The sequence below is a fragment of the Xenopus laevis genome, chromosome 4L (assembly GCF_017654675.1).
Source record: "Xenopus laevis strain J_2021 chromosome 4L, Xenopus_laevis_v10.1, whole genome shotgun sequence".
NCBI classification, from domain to species: Eukaryota; Metazoa; Chordata; class Amphibia; order Anura; family Pipidae; genus Xenopus; species Xenopus laevis.
Window position 1 is genome coordinate 75,784,302 of NC_054377.1, and position 18,264 is coordinate 75,802,565.

General features: G+C 38.5%; 1 protein-coding gene across 3 annotated transcripts in view; it reads left to right on the top strand.

Moving 5' to 3' along the window:
• slc44a5.L (solute carrier family 44 member 5 L homeolog) overlaps positions 1–18,264 on the top strand; it is an 82,430-nt gene that overhangs the window by 20,280 nt on the left and 43,886 nt on the right. The window contains exon 1 of one of the 3 annotated variants that reach the window (XM_041590344.1): positions 8,079–8,258. The exons of the other annotated variants lie outside the window; for them this stretch is intronic. Within the exon in view, the coding sequence (XP_041446278.1) occupies positions 8,225–8,258 (34 nt within the window). The 5' untranslated portion in view covers positions 8,079–8,224. Of the gene's footprint in view, positions 1–8,078; positions 8,259–18,264 lie in introns of those variants that run through there. 3 annotated transcript variants of the gene reach the window in all.

Sequence of the window (18,264 nt, forward strand, 5' to 3'; positions counted from 1 at the left end):
CAGACTTCTTTCCACAGAGAAGACAAGGGGCCTTTCTTCATTCTTCTACTGCCTTCAGGATGTAGCAAATAAGTCTCTAAACGGGGGCTGAGTAGAACAAAAATTACATGTCATTTAAAATGTTGTTATAGTATGTGTTAAGGTGATACTCTTAGGGGCAAATTTACTATCCTCCTAAAATTCTCCAGCGACGGCTTCGCTCACAACGCATCACTTCACCAGGCGTATATTCGTCAGGACAACTCTAATTCAGTAAAATCTGAATGTTGCGTCCAGAGCGCCAAATGCTGGTGAAGTAGCGCTAGCGTTACTGCGGCAAGAGAAGCGAAGTTGCACTAGCGTTGCCTAATTTGCATACGGCGGGAAGTTCAATGGACGTATATGTTGCAGCAAATACATTACACTACACAAGCCTGGGAAACCTTAATAAAATAGAGTTGTTATATTGCCCTACACATGAGCCCAGTGTATAGTTTATGTGCCATATGTTAGGAAATGTATGGGGGAAGCCGGGTACCCCAGAAAATATTTACGATCTTTTACAGCCTATCACCCTGAAAAATGAAAAGTCACCAGCGTTTTTTGGGACTATTTTTTGAGGAAGTCCTATCTACTCTATTGCACTTTGCCTGGTCTGAGGTGGCGAAGGCAAGTCTGGCGCAAGATGTAACGTTCAGTAAAATCCACATCTTAGTGAATTTGCGTAATTACGTTCATTTGCCTTCGCCAGGCATAAGGGAGTGAAGTACCGCTAGAGTCTATCTCTTTATCTAGCGAAGTTAAGCCAGGACCTTTAGTAAATTGGCAAAGTAACGAAATGACGTCACGCTGGCGAATTTTAGCTAGCGTGTGTCACTTTGCACTTTAGTAAATCTGCCCCTTAGTGAGAATAATGTAATATACACATACGTATATATAGAGTTGCATATTGTACAGTATGGGAGGTTGAAAAATCCAGAGGAAGTAGAGTAATTTTTAAGAAAAATCTAATATTTGGAGCTCGTCAAAAAGCAGTCTGGAACAACTATGCATAGGGCTTAACCTAAAAAAGAAAATCATAAACAGGTGCATATTGAATATCTTAATATCCGCATTAGGAGCACAGAGTTCTCCAGCACCCACGCACATGTGCAGACCTCAGGCGTTAGGACCACAAGGCCTCAGACGGCAGGCGCCACAGAGGCAAATCCAGCAAATCCAGAGAGTAGAAGAAAATCGTGGAAACAAAAAGAGCTGTTTTTTAGCACATCCTCCCTACGCTTTTTTCTCCCCAATTCAAGCACTGTCTTTAGCCCTCCACTACAGTATACTGGTCTATATTCACAAAGAGACAACAGGATTCAGTGCCAATATTAATCACGCTAACTTATTATTCTTTTTATTTCCTCTTGAATTTGTATCTTATAATAATTCAATAGGGAATGTCCTTGTTATATAACAATTCATTTATATGAATAAAAAAAAGGTTTGGTTACTTTGATCACTTGGAACTATACAGAAAAGCCCACAATACCAGTAAAAGAGTGTATATGTATTCCTACTATGCACTGCAGGAGGCAAAGAGAGTTATTGTTTGTGCTGCTGTTTCTGCTGCAATTACCAGTGTTTATCTGCTCATAGTGTATTATTTGGTTATAATCCTAACCTTACTTCTAACATCATCTCTGAGTGGTAAATACTGGGGCAGATCAAAAATGACTGCTGGGAACTGGGATGATCTTTTCTGAAAAGTAATGCCTCTGCACAATGGACAGCCCTTAAGTTATGTGTAAATCTGGGCAAACACTACTTCTGAAAAATATTCTTGCCTATGGGTCTATGCTGATTCATTCTGTGTGATAACTACTCCTAAATGTATGGTAGGTTTTATCTCCAACATCATAAAACTGCTAATGGATGGGTGGGTACATCATTTGTTTTGTTAGGCGCTGTTTGGCCCGACAGAAAAAACTTTGTTGATTAGTGATGCATTGGATACCAAGGGGTAAATGTACTAAAGGGCAAAGTGGCTAACTTACTGACGTAATTTCAGCAATTCACCAATTTACTAATTGGCGCTGGCGTAATTATGCTAGCGAAGGAGAGAGACTCTGGCACAACTTCACACTTTAACACCAGGCGAATTTTCGCTCTGGCGAAAGGGCGGTACTATGCAAATTCACTACGTTTTTAATTTTACTGAACGTTACCGCTATCGCCAGACTTGCCTTCACCACCTCAGACCAGGCGAAGTGCAATAGAGTAGATAGGACTTGGTCCAAAAAAAGGTGACATTTTTTCTAAGTCCCAAAAAACGCTGGCGTCTTTTCCTTTTTACAGGGTGATAGGCTGAAAAAGATCGTAAATTATTTTTTGGGTACCCTCCTTCCCCCCTACATTTCCTTACATATGGCACATAAACTATACTGTGGGCTCATGTGTAGGGCAATATAACAGCTCTATTTTATTAAGGTTCCCTGGGCTTGTGTAGTGAACCTTATTTGCTGCAACATATACGTCCACTGAAATGTAACTTCCCACCATATGCAAATTATCTAACGCTAGCGCAACTTCGCTATGCCTGGCGTAGTAATGCTAGCGCAAATTCTCAATCGTACGGTGCCGGCGACAAAACTTAGTGAATTAGCATTGTCTGTGCGAAGTTGAGCCTGGCGAAATGTGTGCGAAGTCGCTGGCAAATTTTCGCCGTTAGTGAATTTGCCCCCATGTCGGAAGCACAGATAGGACTATCTAACTGTATTTTAAACAGCTGCAAGAATGCTACAGGGTGGGTTTAATTTCGAAATAAAAATACATGGGTCCATTCTTCACTCTTTAAAAAAAATGCAGTTTCCAGACAAAAGACATTTATGAAATAGACCCACTGATTGACTAAGTAATTAAGGTTCAGCTATAATTCATGGAATTGCAAAGAGGAAGCTGAAGCATCCAGCTAAACTGAGTATTTATAAGCCACCCAGCATGAGTGCATTGTAGAAACCTGACCCATTCACACAATTAGTTGGAGTCACTTAAAATGCACCCTGAGAGATTTAAATGTATTGCTTTAATAGCAAAGGTTGCCACCTTTTCTGCAGGCCTTGTTATTGCCTATTTATTTCTCATATTAGTATTACGGTAAGCATCATTTTTACTGCATGGGCTTTTGAAATACTGGTCAGGTAACAAACCTATTTAACGCTGCTATAAATACACTAATACAAAAAGCAAGTGATTTGGTGCTCATTTAAAACCAAAAACAGGTATGGGATCCATCCGGAAACTCATTATTAGAAATCTTTGAATGGAGTCCCTGGTAAGGAAATAATTCAGATATTTAAAGATGAATGCCTTTTTTCTTTGTAATGTATCAGTATCAGTATCTGGTACTTGATCTTTACATAAATCCATTTATTTTGCAGCTATAGGCAACTGAAAGTGTTTGTCCCACCTTGAGCCAGAAAATGCTCTAGTGTGAAGAACTAATATTTCTCCTATGGGCACTACTATTTAATTTTCAGTTTCTAATATCTTCTAAGTTTAGATGATCTTTCGATAGGAGCTGCATTGTAATTATTTAATGTTTATATACCAGAAAGTCTACTTTATGTTTTTTAATCATATTTTTAAAACTCTGAAATATATTTTTCTTAAAATCATCATCATCATCATCATCATCATCATCATTTATTTATATAGCGCTGTCAAGATACGCAGTGCTTTAAAATCCAAGCTCTCTCTGCCATTCACACACACAGACATTTTTAGCAGCTTTATTAGGTGGCAATTAGTCTGTCTGTATGCTTCTGGTGTGTAGAAAGAAAGTACAGTACCCAAGCAAGCACAGTGAGAACATGCAAAGCATTTAAACCTAGGATCATAGCACTACATAGTGCTAAATACTAAGCTGTCCATATGTGCAGTTTGTCATAAGGTGGAATTGATAAGACCAAGAATTTAGAGAGTTAGGAGCCCACATTTTTCTTCTGGCAAGTAAGGGTTGAGGGTTAATGGGACAGCCTTTTTCATTTATGGCACTCATCTAAAGGTAAGAATTGGGATGGATTCTCTTGGCAGGGATGGGGCTATACTGTATTTATTCTTTACCTCATTTGTGGTATCTCTTTAGAGTTAAGGCATCGGGTGGTGTATTCATCAAATAATGAGATAGGCATGATGCCACTTTAGGCATTTTATTAAGGTACCCCACACTGGCAAGGATTGGGGGAAGTTTGTGCAAGTACCTTTCAAGTCCTCCCAGCATTAAAGGTAATGACTTGGGATGCACCAAACCCATCATTTCAAGATCCTGGATTTGGTGCATCCCTAGTAATGACCTATGGCAAAGTAGCATTGCCCCAGCTGATGCTAACATAGGCTAGGGTTATTCAAGCAAGAACCAATGTTTTCAATTCCCATCTGAGTTTATGTTTGTCATACTGGATATAATGGCAGACCTCTTTAGATTGCCTAACACATAGGTATAAAATATAAAAAAAAGTGATATGCAGAGGCTGCCATATAGGCTCTGTGAGAATACTTGGTGGTCTAGTGGGGTGGCGGGGATGCCCGATTCGCTGACTACGGGGACATCTGCAGCCGTCACCTCCTCTTCTGTGCGTTGATTCCCACTACTTCTGGGTTTGACGTGTGCATGCATGCAAATGCTATTTTATTTTCAGTGTGCTGCAAGTGACTTCAATGTTGGCACAAAATTCAATTATTTAAAGGAACCGTGGCCAATTGCTCCTTGCCTGAAAGTTCCTGGGTGTGATTTCTGTGTATTGCCTGTCCCTGACTACTGCTTGTTTGTTGCCTGTACCCACCATTGCCTGTTCCTGACCATTGTCTCGGATCCTGACCTGCCCTGACTACGCTCCTGGTTCCCGTTTCTGTACTGCACTGCACGATTGGTATCGGCCTCGGCCTGACCTTCGACTATACCCTCTGTTCCCTGTTCTTTCTGTATATGTTACGGTTCCCTTTTCTGCCCAGAACTCCTCCCTTGGTCCTCTCACTTTAAGATCTGGCAGCATCCGAGTAGCAGAGGGCTGGCTCCTCCCAAAGCGAAATGACGCTGTCCCATTATAATCTACATCCATAAAAGCATTGTTAGCATTCTGTTCCATGGAAAATATTACTTAAATATTATATTGATTTATAAGAGAATTTATATTTCTATATTTAACAAACAACAATTTCTTATGTAACCCTTAACATTAACATTATGTAACCCTTAACATTATGTCTGAATGACATGAGGAGGGTGATTAAGACAAGCTGTTTGTTGACACCAGCTAAAGATCTACTGGTAGATCCTGATTTACCTTTTGGACACCCGTGCATTACAGGCGCAAGATGCAACAGCAAATTAAGATGGTCAAAGGAACAGAGAGAAAAAAGCTTCAAAATTAAAAATTCAAAGCCAAAAGAATGGACGACACTCCGTTCAAGGTGGTAGCAAGTTTATTGCAGGCTCCTACAAAGATCAAACGCCCTACGCGTTTCGGGATACAATCCCTTAATCATAGGCCTATGGCTTTTGATCCTTGTAGGAGCCTGCAATAAATTTGCTACCTCCTTGAACGGAGTGCCGTCCATCCTTTTGGCTTCGAATTGATGTTTGGCGGTGGGGACGCTGCGGACAGAGCACCTAACGAGGAGGGATTGGAACAGCCGGTGGGAGGGTAAGCTTGGAGCGGTCTATTTGGTTCAAAATTAAAAAGTTTTACAAAGATACAAAAATAACAATACAAGCAGTGATTTGTTGAGGTTACTGGCCTCATTAATTTATCTACTAATCAATACTTCTCATATTCACATTAACTATGTCATCTTGTACAGTGACTGCAAAAATAAGTTGCATACACACATAGTAGGCTTCTCAGTATATTACTGTTTGAATTTCTAGCATGTGCATTCCATATAATTATATAAAAATTATTCAAGACAAGCTAGTTGCATTGTGATACATTGTGATGCATTGTGAGTTTTATCAACAGGCAAATCCATCCCTGTTAAACAAACAGTACCTACGCTTTCATTCCTACATAGATCTGAATCTACCAAGAAAGTTAATATTTACACAAGATACAATATTGGTAAGTATATGGGTAGTGCATCCAGGAAGGGCTATAGCAATATACAGTATGATTAGTAAAAGACAGACCAGTGTTTGCTTTACCCACTACTGAATACACAATAGTTGTATACTGAAGGGTTACCTGTTACTAAAGGGTGATTTACCAGCATGTATCATTCTCTAACTGATCTGGTATTTTACTATTTGGCTCACTTATCCTTTTAGGGTCTATGCAAATTATATGGCATAGCACGTAAGGCGTAGTTTTAGTCTATTACATGTAAGCCCTTTTGGCTAACACCCTTTTTACTTCTTATATCAGTTATCAGTTGTACTTTTGTATGTAATCTGTATGTTCAGTGTATACACCCATATATTGTACAGCACGATTTGTACATTTCAGAGGAATAAGAATTAGAACAAGGGACAACCTATGCTAGAATTGTCTTATGGTATCCTTCTGTAACAGCAATATCAAAGATCAGGAATTTTCTTCTGCCTTGCTATAGGTGGCTATACATGGGCTGATCCACTAGTTTCAAAAGGTCGCAAAATGAGTGGATCTTGCCCCGTTATGCCCACCTTGAGTGGGCAATATCGGACTGATCACAATGCCAGGAACTCAAATCGTCGGAGCGAGGACCACATCAATGAACCAATGCGGTCCGCAATCTGACAAGATTTTTAATCCTGCCTGACAGTTTTTGTCCAAATATAGGTTGGGGAAGCTTATTGAAGGGCCTCATACACTGGCCAATAAGCTGCCCACTTGATCTGTCAGGAACTTTTATCGGCTTGTGTAAGGCCACCTTTATTCTCATACCTAACTGACCATATATACAGGTACAATTAACAAATCCTGGAAATGGGAGAAGTTTTGACTAGGGCTAATGGAACAAATTTTAAATTGTAATTTTTTTGACAAGATGCTCCAAATATGTACATGTATATGTAATGAGAGACTCTCTCAGAAGCATTCCTATTTAAATATAAATTTAGTATGTATTTAGTATGGCACACAGGCAGCATAGGGCAGGTAGAGTATGGCTCACACAGGGAGCATAGGGCAGGTGGAGTATGGAACACAGAGAGCACAGGTCAGGCAGAATATGGCACACACAGGTAGCATAGGGCAGGCAGAGTATGGTGTGCACACACACACACACATACTTGAAACATATGGAACAAACGGCAGGCACAGTATGGCACACACACATGGAACATAGGGAAGGAAGAGTATGGCACACACACATGGAACATAGGGCAGGAAGAGTATGGCACACACAAGGTGTTCAGAATACAGCAGGAGACAGGGAAATTTATAGTCTGAGACTGAGATGTGAACAGTACAGGGCTTTAGAGGTGTGAACAATAGAGGTATAAACAATGCAGGGGGATTACAGGTGTAAACAATGCAGGGGTCAGTTAAATAGGTAATCTTAGTACTGATGCCTTTAAAAAGCATATACAAGGTAAGCAGTCACAGCAGGCAGACTTTCATGTGGGGGGCCTCACAAGGGGAGTGGTTACAGCCTCCAGGCTGTCAGTTGGATGCCACAGCTGTAGATATGTAGGTATTCTAAGTCTATATGCAATTGTCTTTTATTTCATATTTTTGTGGTTTGTGAATTAATGGCTCTCTAGTTGCAAGGGTCCCACTGGCAACGAGATTGCAGTTTGGAAGATGATTGGTAGGCCTCTGAAGAAAGATAAACCATAAAGTTATAGTAACAATACATTTGAAGCCTCACAGAGAATTCAATTGGTTGTCTGGGTCAGTGTCCCTGAAAACCTGATAGAAATTGAAACTGCGATATGGGGAAAGGTAGAATAGGAACAATTCAAAATCGATTAGAAATTAAAGATGAATTCCAGTTGAAAAGCTGCTATGGATAGATCAGTCTGTATCATGCTAAAAGTTAAATGCACTTGCCCTTTAACAGTCACAGCAGAAACTCCTAAGTGAGAGGTATGAATTATGTGAACATAGACCTAGCCCAGCCTCCCTGTAGTTTCCTACTCTTCCTGGAGCAGACGGTGCCTCTCAGCCAGGTTTATTTTTAAGTTAGTTAAAGAGTCAATTGTACGTATGCTCGTGCACTGGAAACTGCAGCTAATACTTCAACTAAAAATAGCTGAAGAGAGAAAGCTGTGAAGAGAAGCATGGCAACTGAAGAGAACTACTATGGGAAACACGGTAACATATTAACAATCATTCTGCTATGCTTTTAGGTCACTGGCTAAAGTGCAGCATGGAAGGGATTACCTTTACTTTAATCTGTTACTTGCTTAAGCAGTTTCAGTTAATTAACCACTCTGTTACTCAAGAGGTGTGTGTGAAGCCAATTTTTGCCATTATCACCAACTATATTACATCCCAGACCATTGGCATAAAAAGATACCTGAAAAAAGGCATTTTAGCCATTGAGATCAGCACCTAGAGTGTGTGCTTTTCCTTCTATTTCCCGGGCACCATAATGTACATAGTGTTCATGCATCAGAAAGCTACAGTGTTCAGATAAAATGACTCTTCAACTAAAAATTCTGAATTCTCTTATTGGACATTACAGTAGACAGAGCTGTAGAAGAAAAATCACCTGATGGTTTTATCATGTATTACTGCTTTCATGGAACCTTGTGTTAAATTATAATTTTTGTCTGCATTCTTAAATTGCAACTGTACAGAATTATCTAAAAAATAAAATTAGTCAAAGGAGGTAACTATATATCAAGGGCAGTTACGGTATATTCTCTCTTTGCGGAGGTAGTTTTATGAAAGAGGCTTATACACAGGTATTAGGTGCACAGCAGGGAAAGCTACCATTTGTCTGTTAGCCTTCATGATTTAATAACATTGTGGATCATTTTACTCCTACAATCAGTTATATGGATATTAGAAGTTACTGAGGCGTTCCATGATCATGATTTGAAGTCAGGTGGTTACTCCTGGTGAGCAACACGTATATGTTTTTCAAAACAACTGATGCTACGCAAAGTGCTTTTGATTAATAAAAGACAAAAAAATTTCCATGATAGTATTGTTTCTGTAGAAACATAAGTGATTATAAATGAAACAATTTAATTTTGTATAGCCTCTACAGATATTTCTGAGAACATGCAGGCTTAGCAGTTTAATTATTATTAATAATAATAATATTATTAATAATAATAATATTAATAATAACTACAACACATATTTATGAAACACCAGCATATTCTGTAAAATTGTACAATAGAAGGGGTTTTACAATGAATATTAAGATTACATTCAAATTCAATAGAGTTTACAATAAAAAAGGAGAAGGGCGTATGCGGCACAAGGTGTGACGATAGGCAAGTTCAGGATCAGTGAGGGATGTGGCATTGCATTTAGCAGGTGGTAGTACAGGTATGGAATCCATTATCAGGAAACCCATCATCCAGAAAAGCTCCAAATTACAGAAAGGCCATCTCTCATAGGGGCAAATTCACTAAAAATCGAAGTTGCGCCAGGCGAATTTTCACCAGCGCTCCGCAAATTCACTAAAATGCGAAGTTGCGCACAGGGGTAGCGTAAGTTTGCGAAGTTGCGCTAGCGTTGTTTCGCTATATAAAGCGAAGTTACGCTAGCGAAGGCTAATTTGCATACGGCGCGAAATTCAAATTTCAATGGAGGAACACGTATCTGCACTACAAATGCCTAGAAAACCTTCAAATCAGCCAATAAAATTTTTATTTTGCCCTACACATGTGCCCACTGTCTAGGTAAGTTGCCATGAGTCAGGAAATGTAGGGGGGAGGAAGGGGAGCCCCAAAAAATTTTCGATCTTTTTCAGCCTATCACCCGTCATGTAGAAAACATGCCAGCGTTTTTTGGGACTTAGAAAAAATTTTGACTTTTTTTGAAACAATCCCTATCTACTCTATTGCGCTTCGCCAGGTCTGAGGTGGCGAAGGAAGTCTAGCGTAAAAGGTAGCGTTCGCTACACTGCGCAAGTTAGTGAATTTGCGTAGTTTCGTCGCTAGCGAAAACTCGCCTGGCGTAAGGTTGCGAAGTAACACTAGCGAAACTACGCCAGCGTTCGTTAGTGAATTTGCGCAGTAGCGAAAATGCCGAACGCTAGCGAAAAAACGTTAGCGTTCGGCGCTTTGCGCCTTAGTGAATTTGCCCCATAGACTCCATTTTATCCAAATAATCCAAATTTTAAAAAACTATTTCCTTTTTCTCTGAAATATTAAAACAGTAGGTTTCACCTTTCTGTGATCCAAACTACGATATAATTAAACCTTTATTGGAAGCAAAGCCTATCGGGGTTAAATATTTTTTAAATTATGTTTTAGTGGATTTAAGGAATGGAGATCCAAATTACTGAAAGATCCATTATCCAGAAACCCCCAGATCCCTAGCATTCTGGATAACAATAGTATATTATATAGATAATGTTGCACTTAAACACTAAAAGGAAAACTATACTCCCAGAATGTAGCAACCAGCAGTTTATATCATATTAAGTGGCCTATTAACGAATCTTACCAAATTGGGTACTTTGTAATGGGAAGAAGAGTTGGTGTAAAAGACATTTGTCCATTAATTGGCTGATGTGACCTAACATGAATGTGTGCCCTTGGTTAGTTTGTGTGCACTGTGAATCGTATGGTCCAAGGGGACGGCCCTTAGTTCTTAAAATGACAGTTTTCTGTTTAGGATTATCTAATTGCACATACTACTAAAATGTATATGAAAATGGTTTATTTATGTGAAGCAGGGCTTTATATATGAGCTGTTTTATGCAATATATTTTTATGTAGACCTACATTGTTCAGGGGTACTTTTCCTTTAACAGTTTGGGTTTAAAAAAAAGTTACAGGGTATTTGAAGTCACTTTAGCTGCAGAAGAATTAACACCTACTTTAATATTTGGACTGAATTTATAAAATATTAGTGTGTGCATTATCCCTTTACATTTCAACAATTATTTTGCTATTCATGTGATGTGTCAGCTTTGCTATCAGCTTTCGCAGAGAAACTCATGATTCATAATAAGCACGAACAGTACATTACTCCAAAGATGAATATATGAGAAGGTAGTGACATTGTAATTCAGCTTGTGTGATACATTAAAGTGCAAAGTCTCTTAGTTAATAATTTACTAAAGCCAGTGTCTACTGTGTTACTCCTGAATGACATCCAATGTTATATTCTTAAAAGTATTCAGTGACCTATGATAAACAATGGTTACCTTTCTCATACCACGCCTGCTCTTTTTTAAAGTTTTCATTTTGCAGTCCATAAAAAAAACTTTCACAGGGTTTTGCTTTGCAAAATACTTTTGGGTACCCTCATTCCTCTAAAAGCAAACTCTAAAATAATTTAACCCAGTCATCCCTATGGGCCTGTGCCTAGGGTGGCAACTTTAGGGGGAGGCGTGTGTGTGTGTGTGTGTGTGTGTGTGTATATAACAAACAAGGGAAAGTTGTGCTCACCACTAGTTTTTAAAATCATTAGGCGGGGGTGCAATGAGGGTGTGACCACAAAAAACATATAGACAAATACAAGATTCCTCTGCACTCAACCCATTATCAATATATTTAAGACAGCGACATTTTGTGCATACTGCTACTGAAAAATGCCTTACCCTTTAAAAAAAACAGGGATTGTTTGTCCATATATTGCAATATATTTAAGCTGGCCAACTACGTCAAAGTCATCCCATATCTGGCCAGTCCTATGCTCAATTTTCATCTGATTCATTAAGAATTCTATGGTTTAATTATACATTTTATAAAAGGGACGAATACGTTTTACCTGCAACTTACTAGCTGCTTTCAAAGTAAAACTCCCAAACTTGGCTGCCCTTTTATTAGACACCAGTGGGATCACCTGACTATAGTTGGAGGGGGTGGGAGCTACAACATGGAGCTGGTCACTGCTCCTGTATAACTATAACAAACAAGGGAAAGTTGTGCTCACCACTAGTTTTTAAAATCTTTAGGCGGGGGTGCAATGAGGGTGTGACCACAAAAACCATATAGACAAATACAAGATTCCTCTGCACTCAACCCATTATCAATATATTTAAGACAGCGACATTTTGTGCATACTGCTACTGAAAAATGCATTACCCTTTAAAAAAAACAGGGATTGTTTGTCCATATATTGCAATATATTTAAGCTGGCCAACTACGTCAAAGTCATCCCATATCTGGCCAGTCCTATGCTCAATTTTCATCTGATTCATGAAGAATTCTATGGTTTAATTATACATTTTATAAAAGGGACGAATACGTTTTACCTGCAACTTACTAGCTGCTTTCAAAGTAAAACTCCCAAACTTGGCTGCCCTTTTATTAGACACCAGTGGGATCACCTGACTATAGTTGGAGGGGGTGGGAGCTACAACATGGAGCTGGTCACTGCTCCTGTATAACTATAACAAACAAGGGAAAGTTGTGCTCACCACTAGTTTTTAAAATCTTTAGGCGGGGGTGCAATGAGGGTGTGACCACAAAAAACATATAGACAAATACAAGATTCCTCTGCACTCAACCCATTATCAATATATTTAAGACAGCGACATTTTGTGCATACTGCTACTGAAAAATGCCTTACCCTTTAAACAAAACAGGGATTGTTTGTCCATATATTGCAATATATTTAAGCTGGCCAACTACGTCAAAGTCATCCCATATCTGGCCAGTCCTATGCTCAATTTTCATCTGATTCATTAAGAATTCTATGGTTTAATTATACATTTTATAAAAGGGACGAATACGTTTTACCTGCAACTTACTTGCTGCTTTCAAAGTAAAACTCCCAAACTTGGCTGCCCTTTTATTAGACACCAGTGGGATCACCTGACTATAGTTGGAGGGGGTGGGAGCTACAACATGTATATATATATATATATATATATATATATATATATATATATATGTATATATATATATATATATATATACACACTAAAAAAAAGCAGAGCTGAGAGAGAGGGGGGCCAGCTTCCTTTTTCTGCTGTGCTGTATGTGAGTGCATGAGCTGTTCACCAAAGTGGGGGTGGGTGGTCAGGGGTTTGGTGCCTATGTAAACAGGGCCAGATTTATATGGCAGGCGCCCCTTGGCCCACTGCCGTTCGTCACCCCTGTCCCCTCCCCTTCATTCATGCACATTTTCATTGGGACCGGGGCAATGGGGATTGGTGCACAGGAAATTTAAAAAACTATTCTATCTCCTGTGGATCCCCAGTGTTTCTGAACCAATGTGGGTGTGGTTGGGCAGCATGCCGCCCCCTAAAATACTGCTGCCCTAGGCCCAGGCTTTGGTTGCCTTTCCACAAATCCGGGCCTGTATGTAAAAGGAGTTTCTATTGAGATCTAGAAGAGACCTGTAGAAATATAAATTTCCTCCTTACTGTCCATTTATATGTATTAATCTGCAGATACATACAGACAGATATGAGTATGACACAACTTACAACCAGTTGATCCAACAGACTTCATGTCCATACATGTAATATGTTAAGACTTATTGAAGGGGTTGTTCAGTGATCCCCAACCAGTGGCTTGTGAGCAACATGTTGTTCACCGACACAATTGATGTTGCTCCCAGAGCATTCTACTAGTCCACATGGTGCTACCAAATAGCCAACCAATGCCCTTGTTTGGCACTCCCTGTGAGCTTTTTTCATGCTTGTGTTGCTCCCCCTTTACATTTGAATATGGCTCACCAGGAAAGAAAGGTTGGGGATCCCCATTTTAGAACAATTAGAGCCATCAATAATGAGTTGTTAATCATTCTTTAATTGCCTAAGAGGAAAGAATGTGTTAAATCAATTCATTAGCATGGTGGGATCCTAGGTTTGATTGCAGCCTGGACACTATCGGGGGAATGTAATAAAAATCGCTAATGGAAAAACTATTCTCAATGCGAAAAGTTATGCCTTTGCGCAAAAAATTTTGATTTGTGCGAATTTAATATAGTTTTGCGAGCCCGGAATCTGTTTAGCGACCACTTCCGAAAGTGAAAGACTGTTTGCGAATTTTATAGTTTGCGCCAATGCGCAGTCAATGTAATTAAACTTCTTACTGAAAAAGTTATGTTTGCTCCAAAAGATTACGACACCTTCAAGCACTTCTTATGAGTGCGCAATTAAAATTCGCAATGCGCAATTAAAATTCGCAATGCAATAACAGTTTAAGCAACAATATTACATTGCGAGATGTGGATTTTTAGTCTTATTGGTGCGAATTGTTTTGCTCTTTGCGACTTTTATTACATTGCCCGGTAAATGCAAAGAGTTCTCTCCATCCTTGAATGGGTTTCTTCTGGGTACACTGGGGCATGGACTGATGTGAACGAATGGTGTTCAATGTTTGTGAAATATGGTTGTGCTATATATATATACATATATACATATTTTTTATATCTATGCATAGGTCATTGACTGGTAGGGATGTAGCGAACTGCCGAACAGTTCGCGAACTCCGAACACCCGCTAAAATCGTTCGATTCGAACGATCGAAGGATTTTAATCGTTCGATCGAAGGATTTTCATTCGAATCGAACGATCGAAGCCATTCGATCGAATGACTTTCATTCGATCGAATGCTTACAATCGTTCGAACGAATGGAAATCGTTCGATTTTTAGCGGTCGAAGGAATTCGAATGGTCGAATGGTCGAACGATCGAACGCGAACTCAAAATGTGAACGTTCCCAAACGTTCGCGAACATTTGGCGGACGCCAACGGTCGAAGTTCGCGCGAACTAGTTCGCGAGCAAACAGTTCGCTACATCCCTATTGACTGGTCATTTTAGGTGGGTAGCAGTTTAGTGTTTATTTAAATTAAATAGCATTTACACAATTAAGGGTAAATGAAGCCCTTTTGGAATTGGTGTGATACATAATTTATTGTATGGGTAGTTTACTTTGAAGTTACACGTGGGGAATTTTAATTTATTTATTTAGACATATTTATTAACAGTTTGATTCCTTTCAGGACACGTAGCGACTGGGATACACATCAGAACATATAACCTTTTATTATGTATTATTTATATATCTATGACACATTTTAGTGGGTTTCATAATAGTAGGTGGGTGTACAGACTAGGGTAATCACCTGTGCATAGTTTAAAAGTTCTGAGGTATATAGAAGTGTGTGCTTCTATGTAGTATGAGCTAACGAACATGTGAGTCCATTAAACTAGTGTTATATAGAGTCAGTGAGAGGGACATTTACATAATTTATTATAATGATATATGAAAAATATACTTAGTTTTATGGAGTTAAGGTATAATATGGCCCAGTGATAGAACGAGTTGTCCATGTCTTATTAGATCCTCATGAATTATACACAGTAGCAATATTTTGATTGTTACAATTTTTCTATAATAATTTCAACAAGTAACATTGCAACATTGTGGTTTGTTTTTAACTTTGTTTTAAACTGTTATTTAAAAGTAGCCTTTTGGTTCCCTATAATGGGTTTAGATAAATTAACCATTTAAGCAACACTGATGTGCAGCCATGAAAGTTGGTTTGATTGGCAGTGGCTAAATGCTGACGATTACATCACGTCAATCAGACTGTTGTTTTCCCGCCTTATCATGTGTATAAAATGCATTTTCAATATTGAATTGTTACTTTGAGAAAGGCCTGGGACCAGGCCGAAAAGTCAGTCTGTAACTTCTACAATAAAACATTCTTTCCTTTTAAGAAGTCCTGAGAGTGCAGACCTTGTTGCATTATTGCATTTACCCTGTGTGTGTGTATATATATATATATATATATATATATATATATATATATATATATATATATATATATATATATATATATATATATATATATATATATGAAGAATAATCATTACAATTTGCTAAATGCAGTACTAACATTTGTTCAAGAGCAAATGCACATATATGTTATTACTTGCATTGAGTGTATACCCATACATGATATACCCATACATATTTCACCTCATGGCAATGAAAATATCTACACCCATGAGAGTGGCCACTAATGCTAAACACAGAACTGGTCTGGATCAGGTGCATGGTGTAGGCTACAAAACTGAGATTATGTCAAGGAAGTGCTAACTACTGGGCCCCATAGTGATGGTATTTTTAGTAGTACCATTTTGACCTTGTGTAAGACAAAACTCAGTAAAGGAAAACCTATAGTAATAGGTCAGGCAATTTATTCATACAGAATACAACATAACAGTTTTGTCTGGGTAAACTGTTGGAGTAACACACAGAATGTCACCCAATGACTTACCAAAGACACACCTCTTGGTCCAAGCGTTATATAGCTTTCAGAAGGCATTTACACTAATTGTGACAAGGGGTACACAGAAATACCATACATGGTCTGGCGAGGAGACTTACTTGCATATATATTTATACATTCCTGTAAAATGTGCAGTTTTGTAACATAAGAGTTTTCTGGTTCCAACTGTCCTCAGCCTCGTAGACATCTGTTGGGTAAACATAGCCATTGTGGTAAAGCCAGTAATTGAGCAGCACTTCTGCAAAAGAGGCCCCAAGAGACATGCTGACACTATGCTGACACTCTGGAATCTAAGTAATAGAGTGGAGATCATTTATTTGTATGGCCTAGTATAAGTTATGTGAGTGACCATTGTCCACAGTTGACCATTAGCCCTTATAGTCCATCCTGCCTTGGGCCCTATAGCGTTATGGCGTCATAGAGGGCGGGGGTAATAGATATCGACCCTCTGACACTAGCCATTCGTCTGTCATAGGAAATAGACCGTTCCAGGTATAAAAGATATAAAATATATAAACAATAGCAAATTCAGTTTAGGGCCCCAAAATATTGGTAAATTGACATATTTTACCAAGATATGTTAAATTTGCTCAATAATTAGGACCTTAATTGACCCTCTACACTCCTGGGCCCCCTGAAAACAGGGTCTGCTTCCTCTGTAGTTATGCTCCTGCCTGCACATTTATTTTTCAAACGTGTTTTATTTGGGTGAAGGCCTATATTAATGAATATTTTTGTTATAGGCATGTAGGGTACCTACAAACTGGGAGCAGCACACTGTTACATTGCTGCCTTGCAGTGGTTTTCAGTTATTTCTAACCATGACATAATCTGAGAGAAGCTTACATGTTTTCCCTTTGTTTGTTTTGGTACATACTGGTTTGAAAATTTGCTTTAGATGCAATAGACCCTAGGCTGTGTGCCTGTGTGTGTGTGAAATTAGTTTGTAAGTGGGGCAAGGGCTGATGTGAATGATAAACAATCTCTGCAAAGCTCTGCTTAAAATGGCAATGCTATTTAAATGAAGGATGATAACAACAATATTAAACCTATGGGGACAGTAAACGCTCTCTGTAAAGCACCATGAAATACGTTGGCACTAAACTGGATAATAATAATTGTTGTCTTTCCAAATGTTTGTAGTTTGTGCGTTTGCATTCTATGACAGGAGATTTTAGGTTCCACATCGGTTTATATTCTGTTTATACTCTAGTAATATTTATTAATAAATATGTTGAAGGTGTTGCAGATATATGTATCATCAGTAAAAACATATACAGTATTTCTTCTAATATTAAAACAAGATGCTTCCAGCAGTAGCTGAGAAATATCACGCATAACCATCTGTCTTTGAAAGCCATCCTTTGACATTAATATTATCTATATAAACAGTGGAGCTATTAAATCCAAATACATTTTAGTATTAAACAGTGCATTGCTTTCTTACTGCTTGGCGTTGTCATTCATGCATGCATTCAATACATCATTTTTAAATTCGGTCTATTATCGAATCCACCACAAAATCTTTGGTCAAAAATGTTACCAAATCCAAAAATTAATTTGTGTAGTTACATTTAAGAAAAGAAGTGTAAAAATTGCATCAGTTGTGAACCAAAAATTGCCACCTTCAATTGTCTTGAGCGTTAAAGGCGCTGTTCACCGTTTAATTAACTTTTAGTATGATGTAGATGTTGATATTCTGAGACAATTTTAAATCGGTCTTCATTTTTTGTGGATTGTTTAGTTGTTTAGCTTTTGTTTGATAGCTCTCCAGTTTGGTATTTCAGCTAGAGTCCTTTTTACCCTGATAACCAGGCAGTGATTTGAGTGAGAGACTGGAATATCAACAGGCAAAAGACTGAATAAGAAGAAATGAGAATAACAATAGAATTGTAGCCTTGGAGACCAATAGTTTTTTTGTCTGCCTGGGTC